Source organism: Asterias rubens, chromosome 3 (genome assembly GCF_902459465.1).
Source record: "Asterias rubens chromosome 3, eAstRub1.3, whole genome shotgun sequence".
Lineage (NCBI taxonomy): Eukaryota > Metazoa > Echinodermata > Asteroidea > Forcipulatida > Asteriidae > Asterias > Asterias rubens.
In genome coordinates, this window is record NC_047064.1 from 11151583 (window position 1) to 11165962 (window position 14380).

General features: G+C 39.8%; 1 protein-coding gene across 3 annotated transcripts in view; it reads left to right on the forward strand.

Annotated features, from left to right (window-relative positions):
- The window catches only part of LOC117287834 (multiple epidermal growth factor-like domains protein 10), a 56672-nt gene that overhangs the window by 14471 nt on the left and 27821 nt on the right, over positions 1 to 14380 (forward strand). For all 3 annotated transcript variants that reach the window (XM_033768374.1, XM_033768376.1, XM_033768375.1), the window contains exons 4-6: positions 688 to 788; positions 6823 to 6915; positions 13822 to 13932. In XM_033768374.1, the coding sequence (XP_033624265.1) occupies positions 688 to 788; positions 6823 to 6915; positions 13822 to 13932 (305 nt within the window). The remainder of the gene's footprint in view (positions 1 to 687; positions 789 to 6822; positions 6916 to 13821; positions 13933 to 14380) is intronic.

A 14380-nucleotide genomic window follows, 5' to 3' on the forward strand; every position in this document is an offset into this window, starting at 1 on the left:
AACTTCGTAAGATTTGGCAGGTAAAGGTAAAAGTAGTCCCCCTGGTGGTTGGAGCACTTGGCACCATTCCCAAAGCACTGGGAAAACATCTAGATGAAATAGGGACAAATGTGAGTGTATATCTGTTACAGAAGGCAGCGCTTTTGGGATCCTGAGAAAGACCCTTGAGATCTAAGGCTACGGGACGTAGCCCGGCTCGAGGAGTTACCGGCACAAAGGAAAATGAGATCTTTCTTTTGCATGCTGTGATAAAATGAAATAATAATAATAATAATAATAATAATAATCTAAGCATTTACAAAGCGTTCTTACACCAAAGCAATGAGAAAAAGAAAAAAATTGCCTAAGAAGCGAAGTAAGTATGTAAAAGGTTTAAAGGGGTGTTTTGAGTGATATTTTGAACATGATACAAAATGAATAATAATACCAACCATACATGTATTTCTATAGCGCCTAACACCTCCAAAAGAAAGTTTCTAAGCACTCAAAGGAACAAAAGAATAATAATGTATTTATGATGAAATGCACAGATTTGAGAAGAGTCTTGAATCTTGAGATAGTGGTGGCTTGTTTGATGTGTAGGGATATACACTTTTAATACTTAGTTTCAAAACATTTACATAACCTTTAGGTTATCTGTATTGACATTAAACAAGTACATAATTCCCCTAAATGTTTGTTTGGCAGGTTGTTATATCGGACTAGTTATCGGCAGGAGGTACGGACACAATTTCGTGATGTTAGAGAATGCTGTAATGGATATGCACAGAGTGGCACAGTTTGCATTCGTAAGTACATACTGCCAATAAGTGCATAATGATAAGCACTATTGTTCTATCGTTTGCTTGGTTATAAGAACTTTAAATGTGTTAAACACTGCTCGGTTTTCTACATCTACTTTACCTAGACCCTTATAACCCTCAATCCTTTCCCCATTTGTTTTCCCTTTTTTTTTTTTTTTTGGGGGGGCGTATTACCTCAAGGTTCCAAAATAGCTCTTTTGTTATTTAATATTTTTTAAACCATAACAATCTCTCACCTGAAACAACATTCCCCTGAGTTGTCTTATAAGGAGATGTCACTTCAATTATTGGCACTATTATTTGTTTACTGGACTCTGTTACCCTGTTACCCAACAATTTGATATTGTTGTGATATAAACTGTTGCCCAGGTTTTATACTCCCAAGGGAGCTGAGAAACAAAAAGGGATTTTATTGGCCCTATGACCAGGGCACTTATGTAAAGCGCATTGATACGGTTATTGTGAAATGCGCTATATAAGAGTTATTATTATTATTTAGAACCAATACAAATAAATATCTTCTTGTTTTTGTTCTGAACTGTTAATCAAAGGTATGATCTCCACCCAGACCTGCTTCTTATAATGCTCAGTCCACATCAGGGGACTCACAGACCTGTTAAACCTACAATTGAATATTTCTCTAAGCCTTAGGCTTCCACGCTAGAAATTAATACCACAAGAGGGCGCCCTCCAACCCCTGCCCCTGCCCACGGCCAACTCGTCCTCTTTTTCTCTAGCCTTCAGCGAAGACAGACGTGTTTTTTGTTACGGACGTATCCTTAAGTGATTTTTGGTATTTTCGGAGGAAGTTGCGAGTCTTTCCTTTCGTGATTATGCTGTGCTTCTTAACGTTATTGTTGGTAAGGTCCCTGTATTTTTTTGGGTATAAAACAAAGTTGTGCTTTTTCTTCTTTGTATATATACCTATTTGTTTTATAATGTATTTATTGTATAGTCATTGACTTACTGTACAGAGTACATTCCTTCTGTTTTGGTAATAAAAAATAAATTGGTCGAGTTCCCTTACAAAAAAACTCTATAGAATTCTATAAAAAAAAAACTATAGAAATTCTATACAAATTTCTATAGAAAAGGGTATAGAACCCTTGTAAATAATTTCTATAAAATTTCTATACAGAATATATACAATATCTATACACATATCTATACAAAATCTATACAATTTCTATACAATTTCTTAAGAAATTCTATACAACCTATAGAGTTTCTTTAGAAAATTGGGCCACTTTTCTATACAATTTCTATAGACATCTATAGCAACCTCTATAGAATGTTTAATAGAAATGTATATAGATATGTATAGAGTTCTATAGGGCAGTGTATAGAGTTCTATAGGGCAGTGTATAGAGTTCTATAGGGCAGTGTATAGAGTTCTATAGGGCAGTGTATAGAGTTCTATAGGGCAGTGTATAGAGTTTTATGATGGTCCAATCGTGGTGGGCTAATTACTCATTAAAACTGAGATTACACAATTACAAATTCAAACGCATCTAATGTTTATTTTAGTCAATTCGCTCAGTTAGCAGCTTGGGTTTTCAAAAATCAGTACAAAATCTATTAAAGAAGACTTTCTCTTTAGAGAAATTCAGCGCTTTGTAGAATTCTATAGGACATTTTCTTTACTGCAATATAGCACTACAGATAATTCTATAGAACATTAATGTCTTTACTGCAATAGCACTACAGATAATTCTATAGAAAATTTTCTTTACTGCAATAGCACTACAGAGAATTCTACAGAACATTTTCTTTACTGCAATATCACTACAGAGAATTCTATAGAGAATTTTCTCTATAGAGATTTTGCCTTCACATTTCTATAGACATCTATAGAAAATAATTATTCTATAGATTTATTTTTGCCTTTCTATAGATTTTCAGGATTTCTATAGAGCTCTATAGAGCTCTATAGACCGTTCTATAGAGTTCTATAGAACTTTTTTGTAAGGGTTGTGTTAGTTCTTTATTTTTGAGTTGTGAATATATATATATATTTTTTTCCCCCCATGTTAGGATGGCCGTTGTTTTGTTCCTTAGATACACAAGTTGTTCTTTTTCTTCTTTGTGTATATACCTATTCGTTTTATGTTTTGTTTATTGTATAGTCATTGACTTACTGTAAAGAGTACACTCCTTCTGTTTTGGTAATAAAAAATACAATGCACGAGTTGTGTCATTTCTTTATTTTTGAGTTGTGAATATATTTCATGTGACTTGTTCAGTTAGGATGGCGGACTCCAGCAAAAACAAGCATGGGGTGACGGCCAAAAATGTTGTTCCATGTTCTTCTTGCCGACGTATTAAGCCCCATCCCGAGCAAGATTTTCATGCCTTGTGCCCCCCTTGTAGACCGTGTAACCGGCAAGTGTCGTGTTCGGTTTACAAAAACTGGGGGTCAGCAGATTGGGAGGCCGTAGCAGCATGGGTTCATTCTCGGTTTCCCTCAGGTGAATCGGCATGCAGTGTTTCTTGCGGAGCTGTTTCCAGAGCCAAATCAGGGAAGACGACATTGGCAGGACAATCAATGCTTTCCGGGGTCATGTGTAAAGGGTTTCTGGCCACCGGTAAAGCATCGGGCCATACTACTAAATCCATGCCTGTGAGGCCTCCCAAATTTAGTATTGTCAGTGGTGCAGTCCAAGCAAGATCACTCAATCGGGGGATATGTCCCAGGCCGTTTTGAGTGATGGATCCGACACGGTGCCCCCAACCGTGATCGCCCGTGAAACATAAGCAGGGGAAGAAAAAGGGTACTTCAGGTAGCGACAGGCCATGTTGTCCCCGGTGAGACCGGAACAGACTCCAGTAAGACCGGAACGGTACCCGGAAACACTGGTACCCGCCCAAAGACATTGTTTATGTCGCCCCTGCCCCGAGCCACGGATAGCATCGGAGCTGTCAATAAGTCTGATGGTGAGGATTGCCACCGACGTAAAAAATGCTGTTCCAGCTCATCATCCTTATCTTCCCGATCGCCATGGGGTCATTGACGGCATCATTGTAGGCGTGAAGACCCAACATCGGCCCTGCTATTACAAGGGTTCTGTGAACTGACGGCCAGTATCAGGTCACTAATACCCAAGCCAACAGCGCCGACTCAACCGGTGGCTCCACAGGAGCCAAGGCAGGTTTTGCCGGACCTGAGGACTGGAGACGTAATGTCAATCACCGTCGTGGTTAGTTTTTCCAACCCGGGCAGTCGTGTTTCAGCAACAGTAGCGGTCCCAAACACTAAACAGTCCTCGGGAAATTAGGAAACCTTTTTCCTGACACAGCAACGGGATCACCAGGAACAACCCCCAAGGCGAGAGGATGATTCCTGGGTTGATTCGGATGAATCATCCTACATGTACCAATCCACACCGACCAGCGATTGCGCACAGTGATGAAAGATATGGTACGCGTGTTGCATATGCTGTCTAATGAAGAACCAGACCTGGTAGAGGGCGCTAGTTTGAACCAAAGGAATTTTTGTCGGTTCTTCCAATTGATCGCCTGTGTGCCCATCATATGAATGCACTTTCGAAGGTGAAAAAAAATATGTCCGTAGGTGCGCCCAGAAACTCGCCTGTTCAGAGTACCTCGGGCAGACTTTGATAACGTTTTATTGGTGCGGCCCATGCCCGCTACAGTGTGTGATAAAATCATGGCGGATTTGGGGGTTGAATGTGTTTGAGGAGTCATTAAAGAAAATTGACACTGCTTCATGGCCAGGAATTAGGGTAGCATTTTTGTTTACAACTCCTTTCCGAATATTTTGTGTTGTCTTGTGAAGCAGATTCACCTGTATCACCAGAAAACAATCAAGAAAGCTTTTTTGCCTTGACGATGGGCTACAGCTGTGCATGGACCAGTTTATGCGGGTGTCCTTGATGACAATCATAGCACGGAGGACAAATGTTTTGGATACGATCTTTGTTCCCTTTGATGGATTTAAGGTCCAACCTGGAATCTCTCCCCCGGCTGAGTGATGATTTATTTGGAGGAAAATTCCAGGAAGTCATGCAAGCCGAGGCGAAGCGAATTAAAGCCATGGACAAGATTAACCTCAATCAAGTCAAGGGGGCGACTCTCGTCTGGCTAGAGGTAGCAGTGGAGCGACTAAGGGCAAGCCGATCCTCCTGTAAACTGTTGAAGCTTTGCCTAAAATCCATCCGGCTCTTCTTTCAAGCCCGCTACAACTGTTGGACAAAGTCAGGCTTTTGGGTCGCAGACCCGAGGTAGAGCCGAAGCTTCGCTCGGAGGTTACCGGGCTGGCATTGGCGCCGGTGACACCCCCCTTCCCATGACCCCTGTCCCAGGACCCGTGTGGGGTCGACTCCTTCATTTTCGCAGACCTTGGCCCTCTTGTGCACTGATGGGTGGGTACAAAAACGGTAGCTTCCGGCTACAATATAGAGTTCACAAGTACTCCCCCGTCTGCATATCTACCAATTCTAACCGACCGAACCAAGCGTCATGCTCTTGAAAACACCATCAACTTTTACATTATGCTACCTGGGGATGTTTTTAAAGCAGAAGGGAGGACGGACCGTACAGCCCTCTCAATAGGAGCATCAAAGGAAGGTCCTACCCTGGAGTGATAGGGCTTTACCTCTCAATAGGAGCATCAAAGGAAGGTCCTACCCTGGAGTGATAGGGCTTTACCTCTCAATAGGAGCATCAAAGGAAGGTCCTACCCTGGAGTGATAGGGCTTTACCTCTCAATAGGAGCATCAAAGGAAGGTCCTACCCTGGAGTGATAGGGCTTTACCTCTCAATAGGAGCATCAAAGGAAGGTCCTACCCTGGAGTGATAGGGCTTTACCTCTCAATAGGAGCATCAAAGGAAGGTCCTACCCTGGAGTGATAGGGCTTTACCTCTCAATAGGAGCATCAAAGGAAGGTCCTACCCTGGAGTGATAGGGCTTTGCCTCTCAATAGGAGCATCAAAGGAAGGTCCTACCCTGGAGTGATAGGGCTTTACCTCTCAATAGGAGCATCAAAGGAAGGTCCTACCCTGGAGTGATAGGGCTTTACCTCTGGATCAAGGAAGAACAATTGTTCTCTGGTGAGTTCTGTTAGTTTTCTTTTGGATTCATACCTTTTTGGTATGGGAGAACGCGAAGGGACAAAGTTTTAGGTTTCCCGAGACGCGGTTATTGAAATAGCTCGCTCAGAAACCCACCATCCGTTTTTCGGGGCTAGTCTATGCAAATTGTTGGTTTAACAGGTAAGGGAGTCCCCTGAAGCGGACTTCCCCAAATCAAGGTGATTTGGGAGTCCGCTAAGGGACGAAACTTACCTGTTAAAACCCTCCCTCCCTCCTTCCCCATAGTGGCTCGCCTTACTTAGTTTCTAGAGAAAAGAGGACAAGTTGGTCGTGGGCAGGGGCGATGGTTTGAGGGCGTCCTCTTGAGGTATTAAATTCTAGCGTGGAAGCCTAAGGCTTAGAGAAATATGCAAATTGTTGGTTTTACGGGTAAGTGTCGTCCCTTTGCGGACTCCCAAATCACCTTGATTTGGGGGAGTTTTGCATTATGCACAAAATACTAAAACCCTGTACTGTTCCAACAGATTCACCAGAAAATGTTTGCATTTAGATGTTTTTTACCAGGATCAATTAACCATCCTTAAACTTCCCTCCGTTTAGAACTAGTATCTTCTTGTTTTTGTTCTGAAGTGTTATAACCAAAGGATTGATCTCAACCCAGAGCTGCTTCCTAAATACTCAAACTCTATGCAATCATCTTTTACATTGTATAGTTTTGTACAATACATGTACATACATGTACATGTTCATCAATGCGTTACTCTCAGTAAAAGGTACTTCATGATTTACTTCAAGATAAAATGTGGTTCCTTGGAAAGGAAGCAAAGTTAGTAGGCGACATTGGAAAGGGTTAGCAGCCAACTTATCGTGGGAATTATAAGTAAAAAGACTTGGTTGTGGTTCATCAATAAAGGAGACCATTTCCATTGTTTGACTTACATTATTTGTTATTTATCTAATTTTGCAGCAATCTGTGCTGATGGATGTGTACATGGTGATTGTACGTCTCCTGGTGTGTGTACATGTAGCACCGGCTATCGAGGAATCTCATGTGAAAGTAGTAAGTTATAAACGTTCAATGTGATTGTGAGAGAGATGCAATGTGACCCCCCCCCCCATTTGAACATTGCCAATTGAAGCACTAGCAAAAAGTATAAAAACAAGGGTAACCAAACATCTTGCCAAACTTTTGTTCGTTGCTTTGATATCACTCAGTGCAGTGGAGTTTCTTTCTGAGCAAGTGAGTCTTATCTGAAATACTGGATAGTATTGCTACATGTAGTAGTGCTAGATTGCTAGACGGAAAAAGATGGAAAGCTAGCTTCCATATAACCTCCCCCAATGCGCCTTTACTATGAGAGTAGAGTAATATCAATTCTAGAGGTATGTCTGCAATTTCATTTCTCTACATGTACATGTAGTTTCTTCATGTAGTTTTCACGAATTTAGTGTAAATCATGTAAGAACTAATAAGACAACCTTTAATCAAGTTGGGGATAAAGTTTTAAGGAAATACATTTCGGCATGTGAAAATGCTTATTGCTGAGAAATCTGTCATTGAGTAAGATTTCAAAACTTGGTATATCATTGGTTACCCTGAGTTTTGATGGTGTCATTTAACTAAAACCATCACATGACATACCCCTTGTAAAGCCTGTATAGCCCTCTTCACACTGTATCTCTTATCTTCTTGGAACAGTCCTGGGAAGGCTCCGGGACGTTTTTTTTACCCCACAGTTACCCCATTGCACTTTCACACTGTGTTCCTATTCCATGGGGTTCCAATTTGCACGTTTCAAGAATTCCCCCAGGGTTTTAACCGCTTAGGCTATTCCCCCAGGGTATGCCCATTTGCCGGGGCAGACCAGGGACAGACCAGGGGTAAAGTGATCATAATGTGAAAAGCCAGTTGTTATACCCAGGGGCAACCCCCAGGACAAGGGTACTGTGAAAAGGGCTTATAATGTGAAATGATATTGACATAATTCTGGGTAAATGTGGTAGGATTTACATGTACTGTACAACATGGGTGTGGTTGTCATTGTTACAGGTCCGGGGAAACTTGTTGTTCCTCGTCTATCTTAGGCAGTGTAAGTTTCTATCATCAGATATTGACATGATATGGCAACATATCTAATGTCAATGTTTTATAAATAACAAGGAAATTCAGAATGTTATATCATTGTACACGCAATTTGCCATTTTTTGAATAGGCACTGTTTTTTGTAATCGTATGATTTCCTGTCTCCTGTCTGATCAGATGACTCATGACTTGAACTATATTCACTGCAATCAAGAAGAAAATCTTTCTTTTTTTGTACCAGACGTAGTTTGCAAATTTTACATAGCAATGCGGAATATGAAGGGGGGAAAAAACACCTCAAAAACCCTGTTTAATTGTGCAATTTATTGTTGGGATTATAATCTTTTGACAGACATATTAAAGGGAAGGTACACAATTGGTAGTTACTCAAAACAAATATTAATTTAAAAAATGACTTGGTAACTAGCATTGGAGAGCTGTTGATAATATAAAACATTGTGGGAAACCACTCCCTCTGAAGTAGTGTAATTTTTGAGAAAGAGGTAATTTCTCACTAAAATAATAAAAGACTTCTAGCTAGAAGTCTTTTATTCTTTTCTGAAAGCACACAAATTCGTCCAACAAGGGTGTTTTTTTTCATCATTTTCTCGCAACTTCGATGACCAATTGAGCCAAAACTTTCACAGGCTTGTTAATTAATTTTATGGTTATGATGGGATACACCAAGTGAGAAGATTGGTCTTTGACAATTATCAAACATGTACCCTCCCTTTGCAGTCTCTGCAGTTGAACGTATAAAGTCAAAATGAAACCAATGTGAAGTGATGTATTAAGGAAAACCTTAGGGCCTAGACACTTTCGTATTATACTACAGTAACAGTGACGTCCTGGATATCAGGGTCCATTTCTGGGGCGGACAATTTTCAAAGCTTCATAACTAAAATCTTACTTGCAAGAAACTACTAATTCCAACAGATTCACATTCCATGGCAGCATATATTTTTCTGCGGTGGGTTTTGATCGTCATATATTCTTCACAAATCCGTCATTTTTATGAAATAATGCAGCTCCCAATGTTAAGGAATTCCCATTCGTGTTTGTAATCTCACAGTCTGCCGTGTGTACGCAAGATGCACGGCGCGCAAATCTTGCGTTGCGTTTGCGTGATAACGCTGTGCAGTCAAGATACGGTGACCAAGAATTCATGCGTCTTGCATTTTGCGTCTTGCACGCGAATGTAAACGTGTACGCACGGCAGCAGACAACACTGAGAAAACGATCAAAACGGGAATTTTTTAACACTAGGAGCTGCATTATTTCGCGAAAATTACGGATTTGTGAAAAATATATGACGACCAAAACCTACTGCAGAAAAATGTATGCCGCCATAGAATGTGAATCTGTTGAAATTAGTGGCTTGTCGCAGGTAAGATTTAGGTTATGAGGCTTTGAAAATGTTCCGCCCCAGAAACGGGCCTTAATAGTTAGGACTCTGTATTCTGTGTACAGAGAAAGAGTCCTATATAGGGCTTGGGCCTAGCTAGGCAGATTAAACACTCATTTGTTTTATAGGTTACTGCAAAATGATATAGGTTTGACCTCTGTACATGTGGATTCCCATGTATTATGTAATTCAGTAAATGTCGTGCAAATAAAGATTTCTTTTCTGTGGTATTTCATGCCTGGAATTTCAATTTTTGAAATGGGCACTTTTTTGAAAAACGGGGGCCACAAGGCCTGCGTGTAATTCCTGGGGCCACAAGGCCTGCGTGTAATTCCTGGGGCCACAAGGCCTGCGTGTAATTCCTGGGGCCACAAGGCCTGCGTGTAATTCCTGGGGCCACAAGGCCTGCGTGTAATTCCTGGGGCCACAAGGCCTGCGTGTAATTCCTGGGGCCACAAGGCCTGCGTGTAATTCCTTGCCTGGTATTTTGTTCTCATGTACTAGTTATGCATCTGCACCTCTATGAGTCCTACCTGATCAATTGGACACTGATTGAAACTACTATTTATTTATTTGTATAATTTATTTTGATCACAAACTAATTGAATGATACGAATTTAAGTGCCATCCTGATCCTGATACTTCTCTGGAATAATTTTTGCAAAAATTGCAGTCCCCATAGTTTTTGAAATCCTGTAAAAACAAGTTGAGATGATAGGTACACATATAGTTTGTCTTCAGTGAATATGTAATGTACATGTACAAGGCCTTGCGGTGCCATTCTTCAAGCTGCCTTGAACCTTGTGAAAAAACAACTCTGCTCTAAGAATTGGTCATTCACTCATGACCAAACAAGTAATTGTTCCAGACATTGTTCAATTGTAACTCGCAATGTCCTGACGTCCAGTGGACCAAACTGTGGGCCAACTGTGTGCACTGAACCAAATCAGTGGTGCCATCAGTGACATAACTTTAATAGCTGCATTTCATGTCCATCAAGTTATCATTTATTTAGTCTGCTCTTCGATTAACTCTTTACCAGGTAGAAATGGCTACAAAACTTGATCTTTTTTTTATGCAAATTAACAGTGCCCTAAGTGAACTGACATACATTGGAACTCAAACTTGTCTTGGATAAAACCCACAAACACCAACATTCCAGTTTTAAACTGTCCTTGATCTTTTTTTATGCAAGTTAACAGTGCCCTTTGTAGATGAACTGACATACATTGGAGCTCAAACTTGTCCTGGATAAAACCCACAAACACCAACATTCCACAGGTCGTGGATCCGAATCCCACTCGAGTAATGTGCCATGTGATTTGTTTTATTTTTACAGAGGTCTGAGAACGTACCGAGTATACAGTGCTAACACACATTGGTGTATAAGGTTAAAACCCAAATTAATACCCTCATTCCAGTTTAAACTGTCCAGCCCCCGATTTCACGAAACTCATCGCAAGTAGCGACGCATCGTAGGGTTTGCGATGCGTCGCAGACCTAAGACACGTCGCGGCTGCGACGAGTTCCACAATCCATTTCACCAAACAGTCGTAAGCGCGACGAGTCGCAATAAAATCTATTTTCATTCTTAATAAAAACAACCTTTTGGACGAGGATGAACTGCTAAAGTTCTGTGGCTGTTTTATGTTGTGTACAGCTTGGTCATGAAACAGTCGTGTATAATAGTTCATTCAAGATGGCAGACACTCAACCATTTCGGACTAGTGTTTAGGTTTGGGTTTTTTTGGTTGGTTTATAGTTATTTAGTTGTTTTAGTTTGTGTGTTCGTTTGTTATGCGTGTGTTTGTTTTCTTTCCTTTTTACCCGTTTTTTTTTTTTTTTTTGGGGGGGGGGAGGGTTAATTTCCATTTGTTGTCTAGTGTCTTCCCGATTGGTTCACGGAAGTTACGTGTGGTAATTGTTATGTCCTTTCATGCATTTTGTGCGTAACCAAATGAAACATCGCATTCTTACGACGACCCTATGGGTCATGGGTTGTCGTAAGAATGCGACGTGTCCTTCCTCATTGTCAAGGAACTTGCGACAGATCCAACGCATCGTAACTTTGATGAAATCGATTTCATACGCATCGCAACTTACGACGTGTAACCGGTCGCAACTTGCACTTGCGACGCGTCGCAGCGCTTCGTGAAATCGGGGGCTGGATAAAACACATGGAACATCGACATTCTAATTTTAAATTCTCCTAGATAAAACCCTCAAACAACAACCACATTCAAGTTTTATAAAAACCCGGATCAAACCTACAATAGCCCACATTCCAATTTTAAACTGACCTGGATAAACCCTTAAACACCCACCATTTCAATTTGTATAACTCTGAATCCATCCACCCCTAACATTAACCTTGACTCACATATTTTTTATACCCAAACTGCGTTTTCATTTTCTTAAACAATATTGTTGGCAGACAACAACAAAAGTTTTTAAAAAAGTGAAAAAATTGTTGACACCCACTTTAACTTTCAATGGAGTGAATGCCATGACTTGGCTCAATCTAAAAATGTCAAACTTATGACCTTTGATTCAAATGCACGTGTAGCATGTACTTATGAATCATGTATTGAGTATTTCCCCTATACTGTGGTAGGTCGTACCAGGCTCAGTTTACTGCTTCAAAAGTTTTACCTCCAATGAATAGATTAAAATGAAATTATACTTGCACAATGTTCATGTCACGTATGAATGAATCTGGAATGTTTGCAGTTGTTGTAGCAAGAGTGTGTAGTAATGTGGTTGTATTTTCTGCCTCGGAACGTTGTGGAATATGCTACCATATTCAGAAGATTTGTTATTGCTAAAAGAACTATCAAACTTAACCATAAAATAACTATTAAACTTGAAAGCTTTCTTGATTTGAGGTTGAATATGATTTGATACAAATCATCATACTTGTCTTTAAAATGCTGTCTTGTTCTTCTAGATATTTGTAATTGAATTACATCTTTTTATAATCCTGCCACAGGAAAACATTTACAAAAAGATAACAAAGCTAGGTATTACCATTCTCTACTGTCAATGAAATTTTCACAGCTTCGTTTTTATGCTTGAAACACAAGGGGATTGGAACAAATCTAAGCACTCTTCCAAGAACCATTGTCTACTACCAGTTTGGTATGTAAGTTTGGCAGCGTACATGTAAGTTTGGGATCCAAAAAGTGTGAACGTCATCGGTAATCAACCTGAACATTTTGGGATGACTTTTCAACTATACAAACCTGTGCATGTCCATGTACCAGTGGCTGATTGGATGATTATCATTGAACAAAAACTACACATCCTGAGAAATTCCTTTTACTGACTGAGTGACTAGATTTAATTGGGAGACAGTGTAATGTAGGTTTAATTGAAACAAATACACAAGTACAAATATGGCTAACAAAGTTTTAATAGGCTTTTTCTTTTTCTTCAAAAAGTGAGCACATTAATTTGTCAGTGTATTTTATTAAGTAATTTTAAAGTATGCAAGCAGCAATGGTATACAAATATTGACTGCTTCGAGTGCTAAGGTTAAAACTACGACTCCTGAGGTGATCCCGGAGCGTTCTATTAGTCTTTGGACTATTGCATGGCAGAGGACTATCACACGGCCGCGGGTTTCTAGTAAAACTAAGGCATATCATGTGACGTGCTCTGAACCAATATAAAAGGCTGAATTTTTGTCAGAGTGTTATATACAATATCAAATGTTACATGTTGAGGGAAACAAAAATTGATTAATTGCCAACCCTTGAGGAAGAGGATGTAGTTGAATTACTATTTAAATCCAACAGTGATTTGGGAGTAGTTGGAGCGGAAGTTTGATTTATATTAGGATACTTTATCTTGTAATCTTCTTAAAAATAGAAAGTTGCCTTAAGTATTGGCTCCATCGTTGGATGCGGAGTAATTTATACATTGGCAACCAAGTCTTGTCATAAATAGTGAACCTCCGGGCCAATAAGACATTTGCTGTAAGATTGTGAATAATATCTGGCACACTGACTTGATTGGTTGCAAGTGATCACTCAAATTCGTTGGCCAAAGATGGTGTTGCTTTGTCACATAATTTGTAGCAAGCTTGTGTTTAGCAACCTCCAGATAGGTACTACATGTATGTAGGTCTTCAGTTAAATCTAAACCCCCCAGCATACAAATTATCAATCAAACAAATTAAGACAAACATTTTCCTTTCAATTTATATTAGTCCCGGCCAATTTTCTATACCTTCCGGGTAGTAATTAAAAAGCAGGATAGTTCTTTTCAAAACTGAGAAGTCTCCCGAGCATCCGATAAATCTACTCCGCTGTAGCAGACATGGTAGAAAAAAGAAAGACAGTTCTCTAAGAACAAACTCTACCTGGCAAGAAGAAACACTCATGATATTACCGCAAACCAAATATATATTGATACCATACCACCATGCAATGCCTCAAATCCTATATAAATGTAATATTTGTTGATGTATTTTTCAGCTTGTCTAGCCAACCAGTGGGGACCTAACTGTGCCAATGCCTGTACTTGCCTCAATGAAGCAGCATGTGATGCATCATCCGGTAACTGTACCTGTACTGCTGGATACAGAGGTAAATACACAATAATGATATTGCAATTTTACTTTTATGGCACTGGACACTAATTGGTTACTCAAAATAATTGTTAGCCTAAAAACTTGAATGGAAATTTGCAATGGAGAGCTGTTGGTGGTATAAAACATTTTGAGAAACGGCTCCCTCTAAAGTAACATAGTTTTTGAGAAAGAGGTAATTTCTCACCTAAATATCAAAATACTTCAGGCCTGAAGCCTTTCTGAAATCATGCAACAAGTGTGTGTTTTTCTGTTGGTGTTTTCTCTCAAATTTGATGACCAATTTAGGCAAAACTTCAACCAGTTTGTAATTTTTTATTTTATGCATATGTTGGGATACAAAGTGAGAAGACTGCTCATTGACAATTACCAAACGTGTCCAGTGCCTTTAAAGCCTGTAGTGATTTCACAGTACTCATTTCTACATTCATCCATGCATTGCATCT